This window comes from Nuphar pumila, chromosome 16, assembly GCF_984573655.1.
Source record: "Nuphar pumila chromosome 16, dmNupPumi1.hap1.1, whole genome shotgun sequence".
Taxonomy (NCBI): domain Eukaryota; kingdom Viridiplantae; phylum Streptophyta; class Magnoliopsida; order Nymphaeales; family Nymphaeaceae; genus Nuphar; species Nuphar pumila.
Genome location: NC_143264.1, coordinates 62,690,659 through 62,709,042, shown reverse-complemented (window position 1 = coordinate 62,709,042; position 18,384 = coordinate 62,690,659). Strand labels below are relative to the sequence as shown.

Here is an 18,384-nt window from a genome sequence, read left to right as displayed (position 1 = left end):
ATTTTGGGAGACCTGACAAAGGGGGTTCAAACTAGAGCTCAGCTAGAACGAATTGCAAACATGGCTTTCATTTCTCAACTTGAACCAAAGAAGATTGATGAAGCCATCATTGATGAGTTCTGGATGCTAGCCATGAATGAAGAACTGAATCAATTCCAAAGGAATGAAGTTTGGGATATTATACCAAGACCAAAGGATCATCCAATCATTAGGACAAGATGGATATTCAGAAACAAGCTAGATGAAACAGGTAATGTTGTAAGAAATAAGGCAAGACTAGTAGCTCAAGGATACAACCAGAAGGAAGGTATTGATTTTGATAAAACATTTGCTCCTGTTGCTAGACTTGAATCTATTAGAATGCTTTTAGCATATGCAAGCTATATGGATTTCAAATTATATCAAATGGATGTTAAAAGTGCTTTTCTAAATGGATTTATAAAAGAAGAAGTTTATGTAAAACAACCTCCAGGATTTGAAAATGAACAATATCCAGATCATGTTTTCAAACTCAAACGTGCTTTGTATGGTTTAAAACAAGCACCTCGTGCTTGGTATGATAGACTTAAAACCTTTTTGTTAAAAACTGGTTTTTCTGTAGGCAAAGCAGACTCTACATTATTTGTTAAAATAGTGAATAATCATACCCTAATTGTTCAAATATATGTAGACGATATCATCTTTGGATCTTCTAACAACACTCTTTGTGAATAATTTTCTAAGTCCATGCAGAAAGAATTTGAAATGAGTATGATGGGAGAACTCACCTACTTTCTTAGACTGCATATTAAGCAAACCAAGGATGGAGTTTTCATCAATCAATCTAAGTATGCTCATGAACTTCTGAAGAGGTTCAACATGAACTCAACTGCTTCAAAATCTACTCCTATGAGAACTACTACTATTTTGGACAAAGATGAAGATGGTAAGTCTGTTGATACAAAGGTATACCGAGGTATGATAGGATCACTTCTATATTTAACTGATAGCCGTCCAGATATTATGTTCAGTGTTTGCTTGTGTGCTAGATTTCAGTCAAATCCAAAAGAATCACATCTTAAAGCTGTAAAAAGAATAATGAGATATTTAAAAGACACAGTTGATTTTGGATTATTCTATTCAAAATCCTTTACATTTGATCTAATCTCATACAGCGATGCTGACTTTGCTGGAAGTAAATCTGATAGAAAAAGCACAAGTGGAACATGTCATATGCTAGGGCACTCACTTGTATCATGGTTCAGTAAAAAACAAAACTGTGTATCCTTATCAAGTACTGAAGCCGAATATATTGCTGCTAGCCTAGCCTGTACACAAGTTATCTGGATGAAACAAACCTTAAAAGATTTTGGTTTAAATTTTGAAAATAGAACTATTTTCTGTGATAATACTAGTGCTATAAACTTATCTAAAAATCCTATTCTACACTCACGAACTAAGCACATTCAAATAAGACATCACTTCTTAAGAGAACAAGTCTTAAACAACATTATTAAACTCGAATTCATACCCACTAATCAACAGTTAGCAGACATATTCACTAAACCATTAAAACATGAAGACTTTACACGAATTAGAAGAGAACTCGGAATATGCAAACTAAGTGACTTATAAATTAATCACACTTATTAAGATTATTACTCCTTATAAGTTTTGTTAAAATCTTGTTTTAAAAGGATTTTCCTCTTATCGATTTTTTGTTATTCAAAGTCAAACTATGTTTCCATATTTTCGTATACTCTCAATACTCATAGAAACACATTCATCATGACACTTTCTTTATGTCTTTCAACTTGTCATCTTTCAAGTACACTCTCATAATGACTTCTTGTTCTATCTCCTTTCACTCATATCCATAAAAACTAATTATATTAAAAGCTATCATAACATTGTTCACATCTTTCATCTCTTTTGTCTTCTTGTGACAACCTCTCATACGATAAGCTAGTCGACCTCCAACCATGATATTATATTCCTCATAACTTTAATTATTATCCTTCATTGATTATATTCATGTGATATATTCCCTTTCAAAACCTCTTATCAATATACTTCTCTAAAAATCTTAAAAAACCTTTTATAAAAAAAAAAATCAAAGTGAGTATTTTTTAGTGATTATATTTCACGTAAATTTTTTACTATATCATCGGTTATTTCATAGCTTAAGTATAATCTATTATCATCCTTTTCATCCTTCACATCTTTTATGAAATAATACTAGTCACTCTCCTTTTTTTGACAACCTGTCCTCTATTATTTTTTAATACTACTTGTATCACCTTTTTATTACCTTTTTCTCTCTCCCTCTCTCTATATTATACGAAGCTCCTTTTTATCTGTGACCATCACTCTCTCATCCTATATCTCCCTCCAATAGAGACTCATTAAAACCGTGTCCTTTACTTTCATTCTCTTAAGTACCTTTAGTACTTTCTCTCTCTTATACAAATTGATTCTCCATTTTTGTCAAACCGAGTTTGTGACTCCTCTACTAATTTAAAACTTAACTTTATTCTTTAAAAACTATGAACTTCCTCAAATCGAGTTTCTTTAAAAATATGTTTATCAAATAAACAATAATTCATATCAATCATAACTTTATGTCTTTTATCAATCATGATTTTTTATTACCTCTTATCCTACTCGAAAATCCATATATGTCATCTCACTTTTTCTCTATGACTACTCTCACTCCTTCCACGCATATCCATAAAAATATTTCTTATACAAACAATTATTACTCTTCATTCATAAATATCTTTTTGTCTCATCACTATTTATAGTCAAAGTATGTCCCTCTCATCTTTATGACACATTAATTATGACACATTTTTTTAAGGCATTCTTTTCCTTCAAAAATGTCATATCTTTCAAACCACATATCCGTATCACCCTTCTTTATGTCTATTCATTCTTCTTCCACGCCTATCAAAATATATATTTATTAAATAACCAATTATTGCTTCTCACTCACTCATCTTTGTTTGTCTTATTCCAAAATCACACTTCACGAATTTGGAATGCTTCCATATCAAGTAATATCATGTAGTTAAAGTTGTTTGTTTTATTAGGCCATTATTTTCTTCACTCTCTTCAATATGTCACTCCATACTCCATTCATAACTTTTCTCACTACTCGATACACTCTCCCATAGTATATTTGTTCAAATCTATGTCCTTCTTAACTTACACACCAATATGATACACTATCTTCCACCATTGATTTGATTTGTCATTCACAAGCCCCTTAACTTACAACTCACGAATTTCCTTATTCAAACTATAATCCAAAAATCCTTCACTTCCAATATCATTCATTTCTTGTCACAATTATTTTTCTCTCTTCTATTTAACTGTTTGATTCATTCCTCACCAATACCACTCGTAGCTCACTGTCTTCATACATACTTTCAAACTCCCTCTCTCTCAATTTCCTCTTGCAATGGCTTCCTCTTCAACCTCTGCAATCACTGCTGCAGATCTTAGGTATCCAAGTCTTTTTCATGAATACAATTTACTTTGTTCTCGACCCATTCATGAAGGAAAATTAGTTCACTATGAAGACTTCATGCTATTTGACCTAGACAACTATCTCCCCGAACTCAAACATCTACTAGGATCTTCATCCCAAACTGCCTATTATCCTGAACTAGTTCGACTATTCTATACAAACTTTTCTACTGATCATGAACAAACTACAATCACCAGTAAAGTCCGAGGAAAGCTGATGTCTTTTGATGCTTCCGACCTAGGTAGAATTCTAAACCTACCTTTCACCGCCACTGACCTCAACAACATAGTACCAATTGAACGATCGGTACTTCAAAAAATTCTTCTCTGCACCAACTGCTACCAACTTCCCTGGCACATGAGGAATCTCCAACCTCATGCTCAATTACTTGCCCAGATTCTTCTCCACAACATCTATCCCAAGCTTCCCCGCAAGGGATTAGTTCCACGAAAAATCTCTCTACTTATCTACGCAATTTTTTCCTCTACTCCGATAAACTGGTCCTCCATTCTTTTCAACCTTTTTATTCGTTATCAGAAATTCAAGCCTCTTCTTTTCGGGTGTTTCATAACTCCCATTCTCAAATACTTCAAAGTACCCCTTCACAACGAAGTTATCCTCCATCCCTCTCAGGTCCTCGATGCTACCACCTTCAATCTAAGGTCCCTGCACATGCCCGGCTCTGATGAAGAAGATCCAACATCCACCTTCAATTACTTCCCTGCTCTGATGGATGTCCAACGCTCTCAGGATCGTATTCTTCGCCGTCAAGCCTCGTTGCAGCAAACTCTACGGACCCTCCAGTCAGATCAAGTCAACCGAACTCTACCTTCGGGATAAACTTATTTCTTTTGACTGTACTATTTAATTACTCTTGGTCTGTAATAACTCTCTCACTCTGATCCCTTCCTTTTTGTCCATGACAAAGAGGGAGAAAATTTGTCTCAATTATTGGAGAAATACTCTCTTTAAACATTTTTCAATATTTTATCATATTATTATTTCTATGCATAATGTCTTTTTGACAGGGGGAGCATATTTTGTCATCATCAAAAAGGGGGAGAATGTTGAGAAACTCTGTTTTGATGTCACATAATATGATACACTGTCATATTTGATTTTATATGATATGATAATATGTCCTCTTGAAAAATGTTATATTATGACTGAATATATTTTGCCATAAATCTAACGAGTATTTGATGCAAGGATATCTCACCCAAAAAGGATGGAGACTTTCTGTTCAAGTACAACTAGTGCAATCATACTCATTGAAGAAAAAGCTTGATGAGTCATGCATTCCTAAAGTTCAACTGAAGAGATCGGCTACCTCAAGATGAAGACTTTTTTCTTCTTTAGAGTTATATCTAACAGAACCTTCAGGAACATGCATATTGCATATTACATACTCATTCATAAAAACTATATCATAAAAGTATACGATAGTTTCAAAAAGCTCCTTTTTGAAAACTAATAATTGTACCTTCTTACAACCATTTATGAAAAAGGTATTTTGACATGATTTCAAAATGTAATAATTGTACCTTACATCATATACAAGACAACATGAAAAGAAATGTAGGAAAAAGACAAAACATGAAATCGGCTACATAAAGAAAAACAAATATAATATGTTTTTGAAAAGACTCTAATTACCTTCTTTAAAGAAATGATTTTAAATATGGGTAAAAGACAAAACATGAAATCGGCTACATAAAGAAAAACAAATATAATATGTTTCTTGAAAAGACTCTAGTTATCTTCTTTAAAAAAATAATTTTAAATATGGATAAAAGATAAAACATGAAAATCGGCTACACAAAGAAAACAAATATAATAAAGTTTTTGATAAAGACTCTAGTTACCTTTCTACAAACCCATAGAATGTCGACTTACTTGAAGTCATCATTCTCTCTGTACAAGCATTAAATACCTCCTGTAAGAAATCCTTGTTAAATATCCTTCTCAAGAATGTCGACTTTCTTGTAGTCCTCATTCTCTCTGAAGACTTTGAAAAACACAACATAAAGAAAACACTTGACATGACTATGTACAAATAAATATCTCAAAGCACTCATTGTACTTACACTCATTTAAAGTAAAGAAGTACTTATGTACCTCAAATCATTAATTAGAATAAAGACAAAACTACAATCCAACGTTCAATGTACTATTGTAAGAAATAGACTTTTTACATAAAATATGTATTACCTAAAATATTACAACGACTAGTGTGCCCTATATTTTACTTTTATGGAAAAAGGCATTCTCGAATTTCTCTAAAAGATGTTTTTGAAATGACATAACATTTCACATTTCAAAAAGGCTACGATTTCAAAATGTAACGACTATTTTTTTGAAAACTATATAAACACACTCAAATAAACTATTCTACAATAGAATGGAATAGACGTGTGAGCTTACAACGAGAAAAATTCTATTCATTATTTAAAAAAAGAGCCTTGAAAAAGAAAGAGAAAAAGAAAAGAAAGAAAAGAGAAAAAGTCAAGTCCAGCTCTTTGACAAAGAGTATCCTCTGAGTGACAAACAGAACATTCTGAGAATCCTTCATTCGTGCATTCATATCATTCTGAAGGTTCTATAGGAAGTATTGTAACTCTGTTATTCACTGTATTCCTTCTTTGTTAAAAGAAGTAGACCTCTGAGAAAGAGGGTGTTGTCCTTCTCTGTTGAGAGAAGAAGACCTCTGTGGAAGAGGGTGTGCCCCTTCTCTGTTGAGAGAAGAAGACCTCTGAGGAAGAGGGTGTTGTACTATTTATTCGGTGACTCGGATGTTATAGTGGAAAGCTCAAGTGGTTTGCTTGAGGACTGGATGTAGGTCTGGGTACTGACCGAACCAGTATAAATTCTATGTTTTATATGTTGTGCCTTATTGCCTGATTATTTTATTTTATCGATCTTTATCGTATTTCACTATTCACCCCCCTCTAGTGGAATTTCAGAGAAGGATTCATATGAAAGACCCAAAATGATTTTATTTTTTGGCTCATATGGCTGACCCCAATTATTTTGGGACGAAGGCATAGTTGTTGTTGTTGTATTTAGAAAACTTTTCTGAAATTTTTTTTCTTTGAGAATTTATTTTGCTTTCAACCCTCTCATAATACCGAAAGAGATTAATTTTTAATTCATATTAACAACGATGGGTGGGCCCTCTTATAATAATTCGATTCACGAGTTTTAAAAAACAGATTGTTCAGATTATATTTGGTAGATTCTCTTTCAGCCACCCGTGCGACTCCGCAATAGTTAAGTTGTTTAATTATTTAATTAATAAAAAATCCGTGGAGACAGAAAAAGGTGTGAACATGCGGTCCACTTGTGGGGGCTCGAGATGATGTCCGTCAACCCAACGTTCGAATTTTTCTTTCTCCTGTCGAGACAATTTTGGCATTTGACTTTTGCAGACGAACCGAGTCAATTTGACTCGGACCAGGTTTGACCTGATGGTCACCCGGGCCAATGCCATACCCTGAGTTTCGGGTTGGAACAGGCCATTAAGTCGGTTCATGTTGACTTCTACAATTTGGGTTCTCTCTGGTTGACTTAGCCTGCCTGCCTTTGAGAATGACTCAACCTAACCCTAACCGGTATACAAACCACAGTAAGTGTTGATCTACGGCCTATATTGCATCTGGATCGGGTGGGAAGCAACCAGTTACCAAACCAGATCCAAAATTTCTCCAAAGCGAGATCCAAACGATACGAGTCGGATTAAAAAACCGGCTCGCATATTCTCTCGGTCTCCCCCAGTCAGACCGACTCATGTCCAAGTTTAAGGCCTGTTTTGGTAATTTCAGTGAAAAAGAAATGTCCACGCGCTTTTTCGTTTCCGTATTCCTTTTTGAACGTCGAACTCACGTCAAGATTTGCGACCCGCACGTGCAGACAGGATACGTGCCGTTATACACGTGTACATCGCCCATTGTACTTATCCACGTGGAGGCCCTCAAAGTCTATCGTAAGGTCCTGAACACTTAAATGACGATTTTACCCTTTTTATTTAATTTTCTTTTTTGCGTTATGCGTTTAAATGAAAACGATTTTACCCTCATTTTTATTTTTATTTTTATTTTCTTTTTGCGACGTGCGTGAAAATTAAAAGGATTGTTCTATAACATGTAAACGGTTCGGATCTATTTCGGTATGCTTCTTTGTGTTTGGATGTATTTCGTCAGGCCAGGGTGTGCTCTGTAGTTTGGATATGGATCTTAATGTTTTTGGATCCAACTTTAGCAAGCTAAGAAAAAATTTAAAATTTTTGGTGTTTTTAAAATACCAATATTAATTCATGATAGCATTGCAAACATAGAGACAGATCTCAAGAGAAATTACCAGAAAGTTGAAAACAGTAATTTCTCGTGAATTTTTTGTCAAAAACATAATTATCACATTTTAAACACAAAATTTATGTTTTTATTGGCTATTTATCATGAAAAAACCGTGTGGTTTTTATTATTGAATACTTTTATTTACACTTATTTATAAAACTATATTTTTTATTGCCGAGATTTTGCCAAAAATGAAATTTAAAAAAAAAAAACATCAATTTCTAACGAGTTTTTGGCTGCCGATATTTTGCCGTTTTTAACTTTCATCACTATGATTGCAAATACTATAAAATGCAGTTTCCACTTTTCATAATTCTTTCTGTTTGTATTTTAATTAAAATAATAACCAAGAAGATTATAAAGAATTTTTTAAAAATTTCTCTGCTAAGAAAATCCCAAAAATGAGAAAAAAAGAAATAATATCCAGCTACATGTGGACCCACTTATACCAGAACCACTTGGACCCAGCCATAAATGAACCGGGTCTACTCCAAAACTCAACATGCATGAATCCTGTCACATAGTTCACTTCAAAACCCCATTAATGCTCCAGCTCGAAAATGGCCCAGAACCAACTGGATCCAGCGCAACTCAGACCCAACCACTTCTCCTCTAGGTGTATGGCTGGTCCATATCCTGTCAGCGCAACCTAGACTGCTGCCCATTATAGCAGAAAACCGGACCAGTTGATAAACGGATCGGATTCAATCAGACTACTAATCTGAATTTACATTATTTCGGGTATGGATCTTTAAAAGGAACGGTAATATGTTTCCAGACCAGGTTGCAATGGGTCGATCTCTCTTTTTTGATGGATCTTAAAAACGGAATGGTAATATGTTTTTGGATCGGGTTGCAATTTATAGGATTGGACTCCCTTTTTTGGCTTAGCCTTGGACTCAGACCAGCATTGTCTCCTCTATCTTTATTCTTAGTCAGATCCGTTGTACCATTAAAATTTGGATCTGATTCATTTTCCATTCCGATTTGGACAATGACTTATTGTCGAAATTTTGGATTAATTCGGATCTTCACGTCCTAGTCCATATCCGACCCGTTCGCGCTTGTCCTAGTTGCAACTAAGGACAAATCGGTCATTTTTGAACCAAATAGGGGACAGATTAGTCAATCCTCCTTAAAGGCCAAGCACCCTTTTAAGGGCGGGGCACTAATGTAATTTCATTGATAGCTGGTTGGTTTGTCACTAACCTAACCAGGCACTCGTGTTAAGTAAGTAACCATGGTTTAGGGCAAATTATTAAAGTGGGAAATTTGCGGTGTTTGACTTCGAAAGCGACCAGTATAAATACCCCAAACTTTTCCCCATTTCATCCTGGCTCTTTTTTCTCCAACTTTTTTCCAACATTTTTTCCACTCAAAAACCCTAGGAAAGTTTCGCTCGCTCGTGGTCTTCCGACGGTTCATGACCGGGAAAACGAATTCCGAGCTCTCCAGCGGCGTTTTTTCTGTCTCCAGCGTTCTCCGGCGTCTTTATCCGGCCAATTCGCGGTCTCCTTTTCCTATCCGAGCGATTTTCCATCGGAGACGGAGTTTTTACGTGGAATTAGGACTTTCTAGGGCGCGATGAGGGGAATCCTGCCGAACAACGGGAACAATAGCGTCGAGACGATAAATTCTGCCGCTCGTGCGATCGTCACTGCGGAGAGGCGCGTTCAGCAAGCCACGGTTCAGGTATAATCTCGAATTCGTTGCGGTTTTCTGCAGAATTGGTAGATCTTGGACTTTTGTGTTCGAAATGATGGAAAGTCTTTGGCTTCGATTGTGGAGAGTTTTTTCCTTTATTTGATTTGTTCGGTTTTGCTGCTTGTTTTAGTGTTTCTGGATCTAAGTTTCGGTTTGTTGATTGACTTGTTTATTCTCTGTAGATTGGTGATCTTGTTCGTAATCGTGAGAGTTTATCTGTGGGGATTTGTCTTTAAATTCTCTCACCCTTTATTTCATTTGGCCACCGTTTTGGCATCGACGGATACCTTTGTGTTGCTTACACTCTTAGTTGGTTATGCTTTTTTGTATTCAAATGGTTTTTTTTGTCTTACCGTGAACTGACCAACTATATGAGTATGCTTCACAAGTTCTATGAGATGTGTAACTAATCATTTCCTTTTGTTTTATTTTATCCTTTTTTTTAAAGCTTTTTTGCTCCTTCGTTCTGAAAGGAGGCTGAAGGTAGTGTGAGATTGGGGGTATTGGTAATCATCAATTATCCCCGCTAGCTAGGGAGCTCTTCCTACTTGCCATAACAAGGTAACGGAAGCAAAGTTTGGATATGCTGAAGGCACTAAAATTGTGCATGCTTTGGGCTGACACCAGTTTCCTATAAGGTTATGTTCCGGTTCTGGAGGGTGTATCGGACCGTGTGAAATGATATCCTTCGATTGTTCTGGGACTATGTCAGAAATTGTTCTTTGGAGGTTCATGATTGGCGCATGTAAATCAAGGAATGTAATTGGAGATTTTTTAGCAAATCCCTCGGTGATTTGATACACTGCTTGGATAGGAGTTGTCTGATAGATTACTTATAATATAGTCTAGTACGGCACCTAGGCTAAATTTGGTTCAAATTAATGAGGTCGCTTGTTGAGTTTTTTGCACATGTTCATTAAAAAAAGAAAAAAAGCCAACCATGTAGCTGTTTTGAATCCCTTGATGGGAGGCAAAATCTTGAAACCTTAGATGGTGCTCTTAATTTGCACAAACAAGTTCACCAGAGCGTTTCACCCACTCTGAGAATATCGCTAGAAGGGGTGACAGTAATTTTAGGAAGGTCAGACACCATTTACTAAAGATGTCCTTTACATTTTAAAGGCACAACTAATAAATATGCATTCAGTCTTTTTGTTAATTTATAGAAATACCTGTCATTAAATATTTGGTGAACTTTTTAAGAACGGCTAAAGGAATTTGAGGTGCACATGCACAGACGAACACTTAAGCAAGTATAATGGATCACTCTTATTTTCACGTAAGAATTCCGTGTTCACTCACTAACCACAGGTTTCAATTATGAAGTTTAAAGAAACTCTTTAGCTTGTTGCTATTGTCTACATCAGTGTTATTAAAAACCTGCCTCAAGGCGCAAAAAGTGCACTTCAAGGCGCAAAAAGCGCGCCTCGCCTCAAGGCGAGGGGATTTATGCTTTGAGGCGCATGTACAAAGCGCAACAGCCCCGAGGCATGCGCCTCATACACCTTGAGGTGCACGCCTTGAGGTGATGCCTTGAATTTTTTAGTCAAATGAGGGTCAAAGCCCTCATTTGACCAAAAAATAGCATTTTTTTTACGCAGTTTTAACTAAGCTGCTAGTAAAAAGGGCATTTACTACAAGGCAAGGGAAGATACAAGAGAGAAAGAAAAGAAAGAATTTATACAAGTCAAGGGCGACAACCCTAAACCTAAACAAATTGGGTTTGATCCATAAGACACTGAGTCTCAAACATAAGCCCAAAAAAAAAATTCTTCCAGGGGGCGCTGCCCCCCTAAGACCCCCCCCCCCCTCAAGCCGAGGCATACACACCTTGAATTTTTTAGTCAAATGAGGGTCAAAGCCCTCATTTGACCAAAAATTATGGGGTTTTTTTACGCAGATTTAACTAAGGTGCTAGTAAAAAGGGCATTTACTACCTTGTTCAAGCCCGCTGACTGTAAGTATGTCCGACAAAGCCAACACGGCCAGGTTTCTGATCATAGGGGTGGTTTTTATGTGTAAATATAAAAAAAAAGGCATGATAAATGCACAGACAGTGCCAGGTAGGGGTGTCAATAGGTTGGTGTTACGAAAACCGCGAGCAAGAAACAACCGAAGGAAACAAAACACAGCAAAAACACATAGATTTACGCCTCCACAACTCATCAGTTGGACCTATGTTAAAATGAGTGGACCAGGTCCGGGACCCGCGCTGGGGGGAGCCCCCGTACCCCCTTACTGCAAAGGCAAAAACTCTGAATCAGGCTCCACAACTCAGCAGTTGGACCTATGTTAAAATGAGTGGGTCCAAACCTGAATCCGACTAAGTAATGTAGGTATCAGATCAAGATTCGGGTTTAATTGGATTTTTATAAGAAAAACTATACTCAGATCCGATAAAAATTGCATAAACTAGACCCAGTCCATACCTGGCAAAATAATATTTTTAATTATTTTACATTGAAAAATTGAGAATCTTAACCGAAACTCCGGTCAGACCTGGTTTGGTATAAAATTTTATAAACCATGCCCAACCCATATAATAATCGGACCTCATGGGTCCAACCTGAATAATTAATCAAAACCCCTTCTTTGCAACCAAACCCTGGCCCTATAAAATCCAATATGTGTCAGGATCGGGTCATACCCAATCCATTGACACCCTTAGTAGCAGGTGCACCAATTTGCAGTCTAATAGACACTCAAAGCAACCACGTTAATGAAGTCATTGAGATTAGTTGCTTCGTTTCACAGAAAATTAATATCACCGTGTCAACTTGTTCAATGTATTCAATTTTGTAGGAGCAATAATCTCTTCTAGAATGTGACGTTAAACCCTTTTAGTGGCAAAATCAAGTCATGCAATTACATGCAGTCACAACCCTATATATATATATATATATATATATATATATATATATATATATATATATATATATATATATATATATATATATATATTAACATTTGGTTGTTAATGCTAATATGCATTTCGTTGTTAATGTTAATTTTTTATTTAATGAATGCTCATGTTTTATTTCTTAGATACTTACATAGATCAAGTTGTTGCATTAATGTTATTTTTACATGTTAATCTCATATTTTTCAGTATTTATTTGAGATTTTTTATTTTTTGTTGGTTGTTGCTTCATCAATAAACAAATTTTTATTTATTTATAATTTTAGATATTTTTTATAGTTTTTTTAAGTTTAAAAAAAAAATTGAGGCTTACATTTTACGCCTCGAGGCTTACCCTTCGCCTCAGATTTTGGTGGAGCGCCTCGCTACGCCTCGACGCTTTTCACAACACTGGTCTACATGAACATCTGAGTGATTGCTGACTATGCTATACCTCAAAGATTTGACAGGCTAAGGAGTTTCTTTCTCCTCCTCTTGCCTTTGCAATGAGATGATTGGTGAGCAATTAAATGCTCTGTTTTAGTTGCTGCTGGAAGAAGAGTGAGAGAATGGATAAGATGTTGGATGTATTCTTGGCTCAAGAAGATATGATCAAAATGAATGTTATGGATGGAAAGAGGTTGTATGCTTCCCTTTTAAGATCTTTAGGAATATGAAATTATTCTTGACAGTTCAACAATGACAAATCCTATTGGTTACTTGAAGAGATTCTGTCATTCTGCTTGTAACTCCAGGATGTGTTCAAATATGATGAAGAACCCTCACAACAAGCTGACTGTTGAGGTCTACAAAAATATCTTTGAATTCTTTATAAAAATGTAGAATGCTTGAAATCCTTTTGAGGAGAAAACAAAACCTTTTAAGATATTCCGAAATATGCCTTTCCATAGATCTTTAGAAATGTGTGAGATAGTCCAAAACCAGTCGGATCTCAGTAGTCTTGAAGTTGGGTCTAGGTAAAGGTACATTCAACCTAAATTGTGGGTCACCAGATTGCTATTGACATGTAACATATTGAAAGAGTGGTACTTTCTTTTGTTTTTGTTAGCCTTGGACTTGTCAGGTTTGGTATGACCCTGGCTCCACATGGGTTTGACCCACTTATGGTCCTCAGCCTATGGTATCCCTGAGCCCAAAGTATATTTTTGGTGGTCATTGGAAAGTTGAGGAAGCTATCAGTGGTTTTAATGTAAATGTGGACCTTTGGGGTTTTTAGCCAAGTTCCCAGAGAATTTGTGTGCAATGAGCCTTTGGATGGTTGAGACTTCACAATTAATATTGTGAGCCTACTTTTAGTTGGACAAAGAGATCATGAGATCATAGTGAATTTTTATTTTCGGTTTCCTAAATGTAAGCAGCCAGCTTGATTCTTTCTATGATGTCGTAGGAAAGAGCAAGGGTTGAATTAAGCAGAGCCCTTTCTTCTTGATTATCTCTGAATCCAAAAGGTGAGGGATTCCTTGAAATCATACGAAGACTCTTTTAATCAACAGTAAAAACAAGTTGAATCCATAGGGAAAGGTGGGATAATAGACTTAATATAATTTTGTCTCACAAAAGAACCTTGAAGTGTTTTTACAAGATAAGAAACTTCCATTCCTATTTAATAATAAAACCTACTTATACTATAAGAAACCTATCTTGATTCTGATAAAGAAACTGCCTAACATTGCAAAATCTTTAACTGCTCAATCAAGAAACTGCAAACAGAAAATCCTAATTTATTTAAACTTTTAAAAATCATAGTTCATCCACAGTAGGAGACAAACATTGCGAAATTTCTGAACCACTCTTAGAACTAAACTGTATTCCTAGTAAGTAAGATCCTTCAGTCTGGTTCTTTGACTTGTTCTACATCATGGCAGAAGCTGCTGCTATGATTTATGGTTGTACGGGTGGTTGTACTTGATTAGGATAGTAGCCATTGAGACCTAGTACTATTAGAATATTATAGTACTATTCGGTCTTGATGGCTGCTATAATTTAATTCATGTTCAGCCTATCAATTTTTTTTTTTATAGTCATGCTGGGCTGTTCAGCCTATCAAGTTGGAGAAGTGTAAAAGATAAATGTACGATGATCTTTGTAGAATTAATGCAGGAATGTCCGTGCATCTCTTAAGGACCTTTTATTTAAGATTCCAAGTAGCTTGAAAATGAAATAGAATGTTAGAGTTGCTCTGACTGGTTATTATAGTTTCTGGACCATGTTAAGATGGATATTGGGCATCATGAATGAGCTACAAATGTGGGATGCAGCTATTGCACTCTATTGGATAGGCATTGAGTCACGTCCAGCAGAAAACAGTGGGATGGGGCAGGAGGGAGCTTGGTCAGGAACAGTTTGTTGGGGGTTAGTAGCGTGAATTGAATACTTGCAGCCTTTTCAATGTGTTTGTGGAGAGAGAGAGAGAGAGAGAGAGAGTACTGTTTGAAGTTAATAATCAGTTCACGCTCTCAAGACCAAGCTGGGGCTCAGATAAGATGTCTTTAGCTGTGTGTTAAGGTTATGAATTCAAGATAAGCAAATAAGATTGAATTCCATAGAAATGACTGAGAGGTGGTACTCTGTGCTCTTGGTGCTTCTAATCTGGTTTAGTGCTTTATAGTTGACAAAGCGGAGGCTGTAGTCTTTCTTAAAACATTGCACATGGGTGCGAGTGCGGGTGCGGCACTTTCAAAAAACTTGGGTGCGGGGGTGCGGCAAATATATATATATATATATATATATATATATATATATATATATATATATATATATATATATATATATATATATATATATAGTCCAAAAGTTGGACATAAATGACCCTGGGTGCAGTCAATGCACCCAGGGTCAGGTTGACCGCACTGGGTGCCGCACGCGCACCAGCATCGCGTCGTGTCACATCAAGGCGGGTGCAGCACCCAGTTTGCTGAGTCCCTGTGACATAGAGTTTGATTGATTTTCATTTTGAGTTTCTCTTATCGTTGTCTCATATAAATTCAGCAAGCTTCACAATTCTGCCTCTGTACCCAAATGCCATTTTCTGCTGGTGTGTTTCAACTTCTTTATGTAGATTCATGACATGCATATTCTGGTTGACTCCTTATTTCCGTGTTATTTATCTTAACTTTAATAGTATACTGCCCCTGCATATCATGTTTTAATCTTGTTGGGGTCTATGATATGTAGAGAAAATTAGAAAATCAACAACCAACTTTTTGACTGATATTTTTTCTTCTTGTGGTATAATCTGACAGAAGAGGAGATGGACCGGTTGTTTGAGTGTATACTGGTGTTTTGGATCCCATAGGCATGGTAGCCGTATTGGTCATGCGGTCGTCCTTCCAGAACCACCTTCATCTGAAAATGGTATTTCTGCTGGAGATAGTCGGATTCATGCCCGGATCCCAGCCTTTCCATTTGTTGCTCCTCCATCATCCCCTGCATCTTTCCTTCAATCTGAACCTCCGTCTGCTGGGCAATCACCTGCTGGGCTTCTATCCCTTTGTTCCTTCTCTTCTAATGTTTATTCTCCAGGTGGACCTTCCATCTTTGCTATTGGCCCCTATGCACATGAGACCCAGTTAGTCTCACCTCCTGTTTTTTCTACATTCACCACTGAGCCTTCCACGGCTCCCTTCACGCCACCTCCAGAATCTGTTCATGTGACCACACCCTCATCTCCAGAGGTACCCTTTGCCAAGCTACTGTCTTCTGCACTGGATGCTAGGTGCAAAGAAGACAAGGGTTTGACCTTCCCTCTCCCTTTCACACCTGTTCACTACTCTGAGTTTCAAGCTTACCAGCTTTACCCAGGGAGCCCGATTGGGCATCTTATATCCCCTAGCTCGGGAATCTCCGGTTCGGGTACATCTTCTCCTTTTCCCGACCACGAGTTTTCTTCCAGCTCCTTTCATGTGTCTGCTTCAGCTGTGCTGTCTCAGAGCTATGGCCCACCGAAGCTAAGCGGCATTGATGCATTTGCGAATGCTGAGAAGTCCACTGAGCAGCAGCATCCAGCTGCCAGCTTGACTGAGCCGCTGGCTCACATGTTGCCGAATCCCAAGCTGAAGACCTTTTGTGAAGATGGCGCTGTGTTTGCGAGTCAGATACCAAAAATGGTTTCTATTGGTGATGCAGCAGATGGCTCTATGGATGAGCAACTGGTTGACCACAGAGTTTCGTTTGGCTTGTGTGCAGACGAAGTCAAGAACTGCAAATTATTGGATCCTGAGGTTGTGGAAGGATGCATGCCTGAATCGCCGGTGCTGATGGCTGTAAGTAGGAGACTTTCTGGCGAATCCAATGCTTCGAAATCACACTTGTGGTTGGAGGAGCCAACAGAAAGACGACTGAAGGAACAGTGTTCCTCTGTAACTGCAAGTTTGGACCTAGCTTCTGCTGGCACTGACAGGGCTGCAGGCGATTCATCGGATGGTGTCCTACAGCTGGTTGAAGTAGACTTGGCAATGGTGAAGGAGTTCAAATTCGATAATACAGACGGAGCGGTGGGGCCAACCACGATCACCAGCTCCGAATGGTGGGCAAACGAGAAAGTAGGGGTGAAGGCTGGATCCAAGAACTGGGCATTCTTCCCTATGATACAGCCAGGTGTCTGCTAATGCGGTGAACACGACCGCAGCTGGCTTTCTGCTATTCGATGCAGACTAATGACATGCGTTTACCTCTGATTTTGTCTTTCCGAGTAAACACTTGAAAATGTAAAGGATGGATTTCGGGAGAGGATAAAGACAGTCTTGACCAACTCATCTCCTTGTTCATGCAAGGAAAACCAAATTATGGATCGGTGGAGAAATGATCATTAAACTGAAGCACGAAGCTTCTTTTTTTTTTGTATAAATGGGAAGTTTCTCTCGTGGTAAAGAAAAAGAAAAGCGGGTAAGAAATGGTATGAATGAATTCAAGTTTAGGGTTAGGTTTAAGGTTATAACCCCTGCCTGAGCGTTACAGGAAGGGAAATGACAGGCCGCTCGGGGTTGTATTTTGTTTGAAGGGAACATTTCAAGGATGTAGTAATTGCTCTTTTTCTAATAGTTGCTTGTGTATAAATGGAAGATATTGGGATGTATACTATGATCTCTTGGCTATTTCATAAAAGCCATGGTTTGGAAAATGGGGTTTTAGTGTGCAAAAGAAAGTCTCTCTAGATGTGCGGAATTCTACCTATGGTTATCATCCCCTGGATTGCAATGAACATCCTGCCTGGAATCTTCTGAAGTTTTATAAGTTGCAAAAGATCTAGGTGTTGCGTATGCCACGAGAAAGCAAATGTATGGGATGATGGTTAGGACACTTGACCTGCCAAAAGGAGGCTCACTGTTGGAATTCTGGGTTTCCATTTTATGACAAATATATTGCTGGCATCTAGCTGAGCTTTGTATAGCTTGGACTTGTCATGAGCTCAGGCTCTGCTTGGCTTGTCGTAAGCTTGACTGCTTGAGACTGAGCTCGGGCTAAGAATGAGCATGAAGAAGCTGACCTTGAACAACTGAAGCTCGGATCGTGCTACTCGTTTACCAGCTGTAATTAATTTAGGGGGTGATGCAATGTGATAGCCATGTTATTTGTCTTCCCTGACACGGCTTATTGAAGTGTCCTCTTGAGCACCATGATGGTATCCAAAGAGTTCACAAAGCCTCTTGTAAGTGAAGATTCCATCCTTTTAAATTGTCAAAAAGTCAAATAAACTGGGCAAAATGTTAAAAAGAAATTCAGGGTTTTGTTGGGGTTTGGAGAAAGAGAGGAGGTTTGCTTAGAGATGAAATGTCCATGCAAACATTTTCTTTTTAAACCCCACAATTTTAAGGAGAAGAGGTTAAGGAAAAAGTGGCACCTCTTGAGTTTTTTTTTTTTTAAAGGCCTCTTTTGAAGCAAAATGTCTCCCCACATAC

At 37.3% G+C, this 18,384-nt stretch overlaps 1 protein-coding gene across 3 annotated transcripts; it reads left to right on the top strand.

The window, feature by feature from the left end:
* Nucleotides 1-9,199: 9,199 nt before the first annotated feature.
* On the top strand, nucleotides 9,200-17,590 carry LOC149813345 (uncharacterized). Of its 3 annotated transcripts, none has more exons than XR_016428345.1 (3): nucleotides 9,200-9,555; nucleotides 10,016-10,128; nucleotides 10,206-10,349. XR_016428345.1 is itself a non-coding variant. In XM_089992102.1 (2 exons), exons 1-2 carry the CDS (start codon nucleotides 9,448-9,450, stop codon nucleotides 17,092-17,094), a joined length of 1,473 nt encoding a protein of 490 aa, XP_089848228.1. In that variant the 5' UTR covers nucleotides 9,200-9,447; the 3' UTR covers nucleotides 17,095-17,590. The 3 variants fall into 3 exon arrangements, 1 of the variants encoding a protein (XP_089848228.1); XR_016428344.1 differs by having other exon boundaries at nucleotides 9,750-10,128; XM_089992102.1 differs by lacking the exons at nucleotides 10,016-10,128; nucleotides 10,206-10,349 and adding an exon at nucleotides 15,730-17,590.
* Nucleotides 17,591-18,384: the final 794 nt, after the last annotated feature.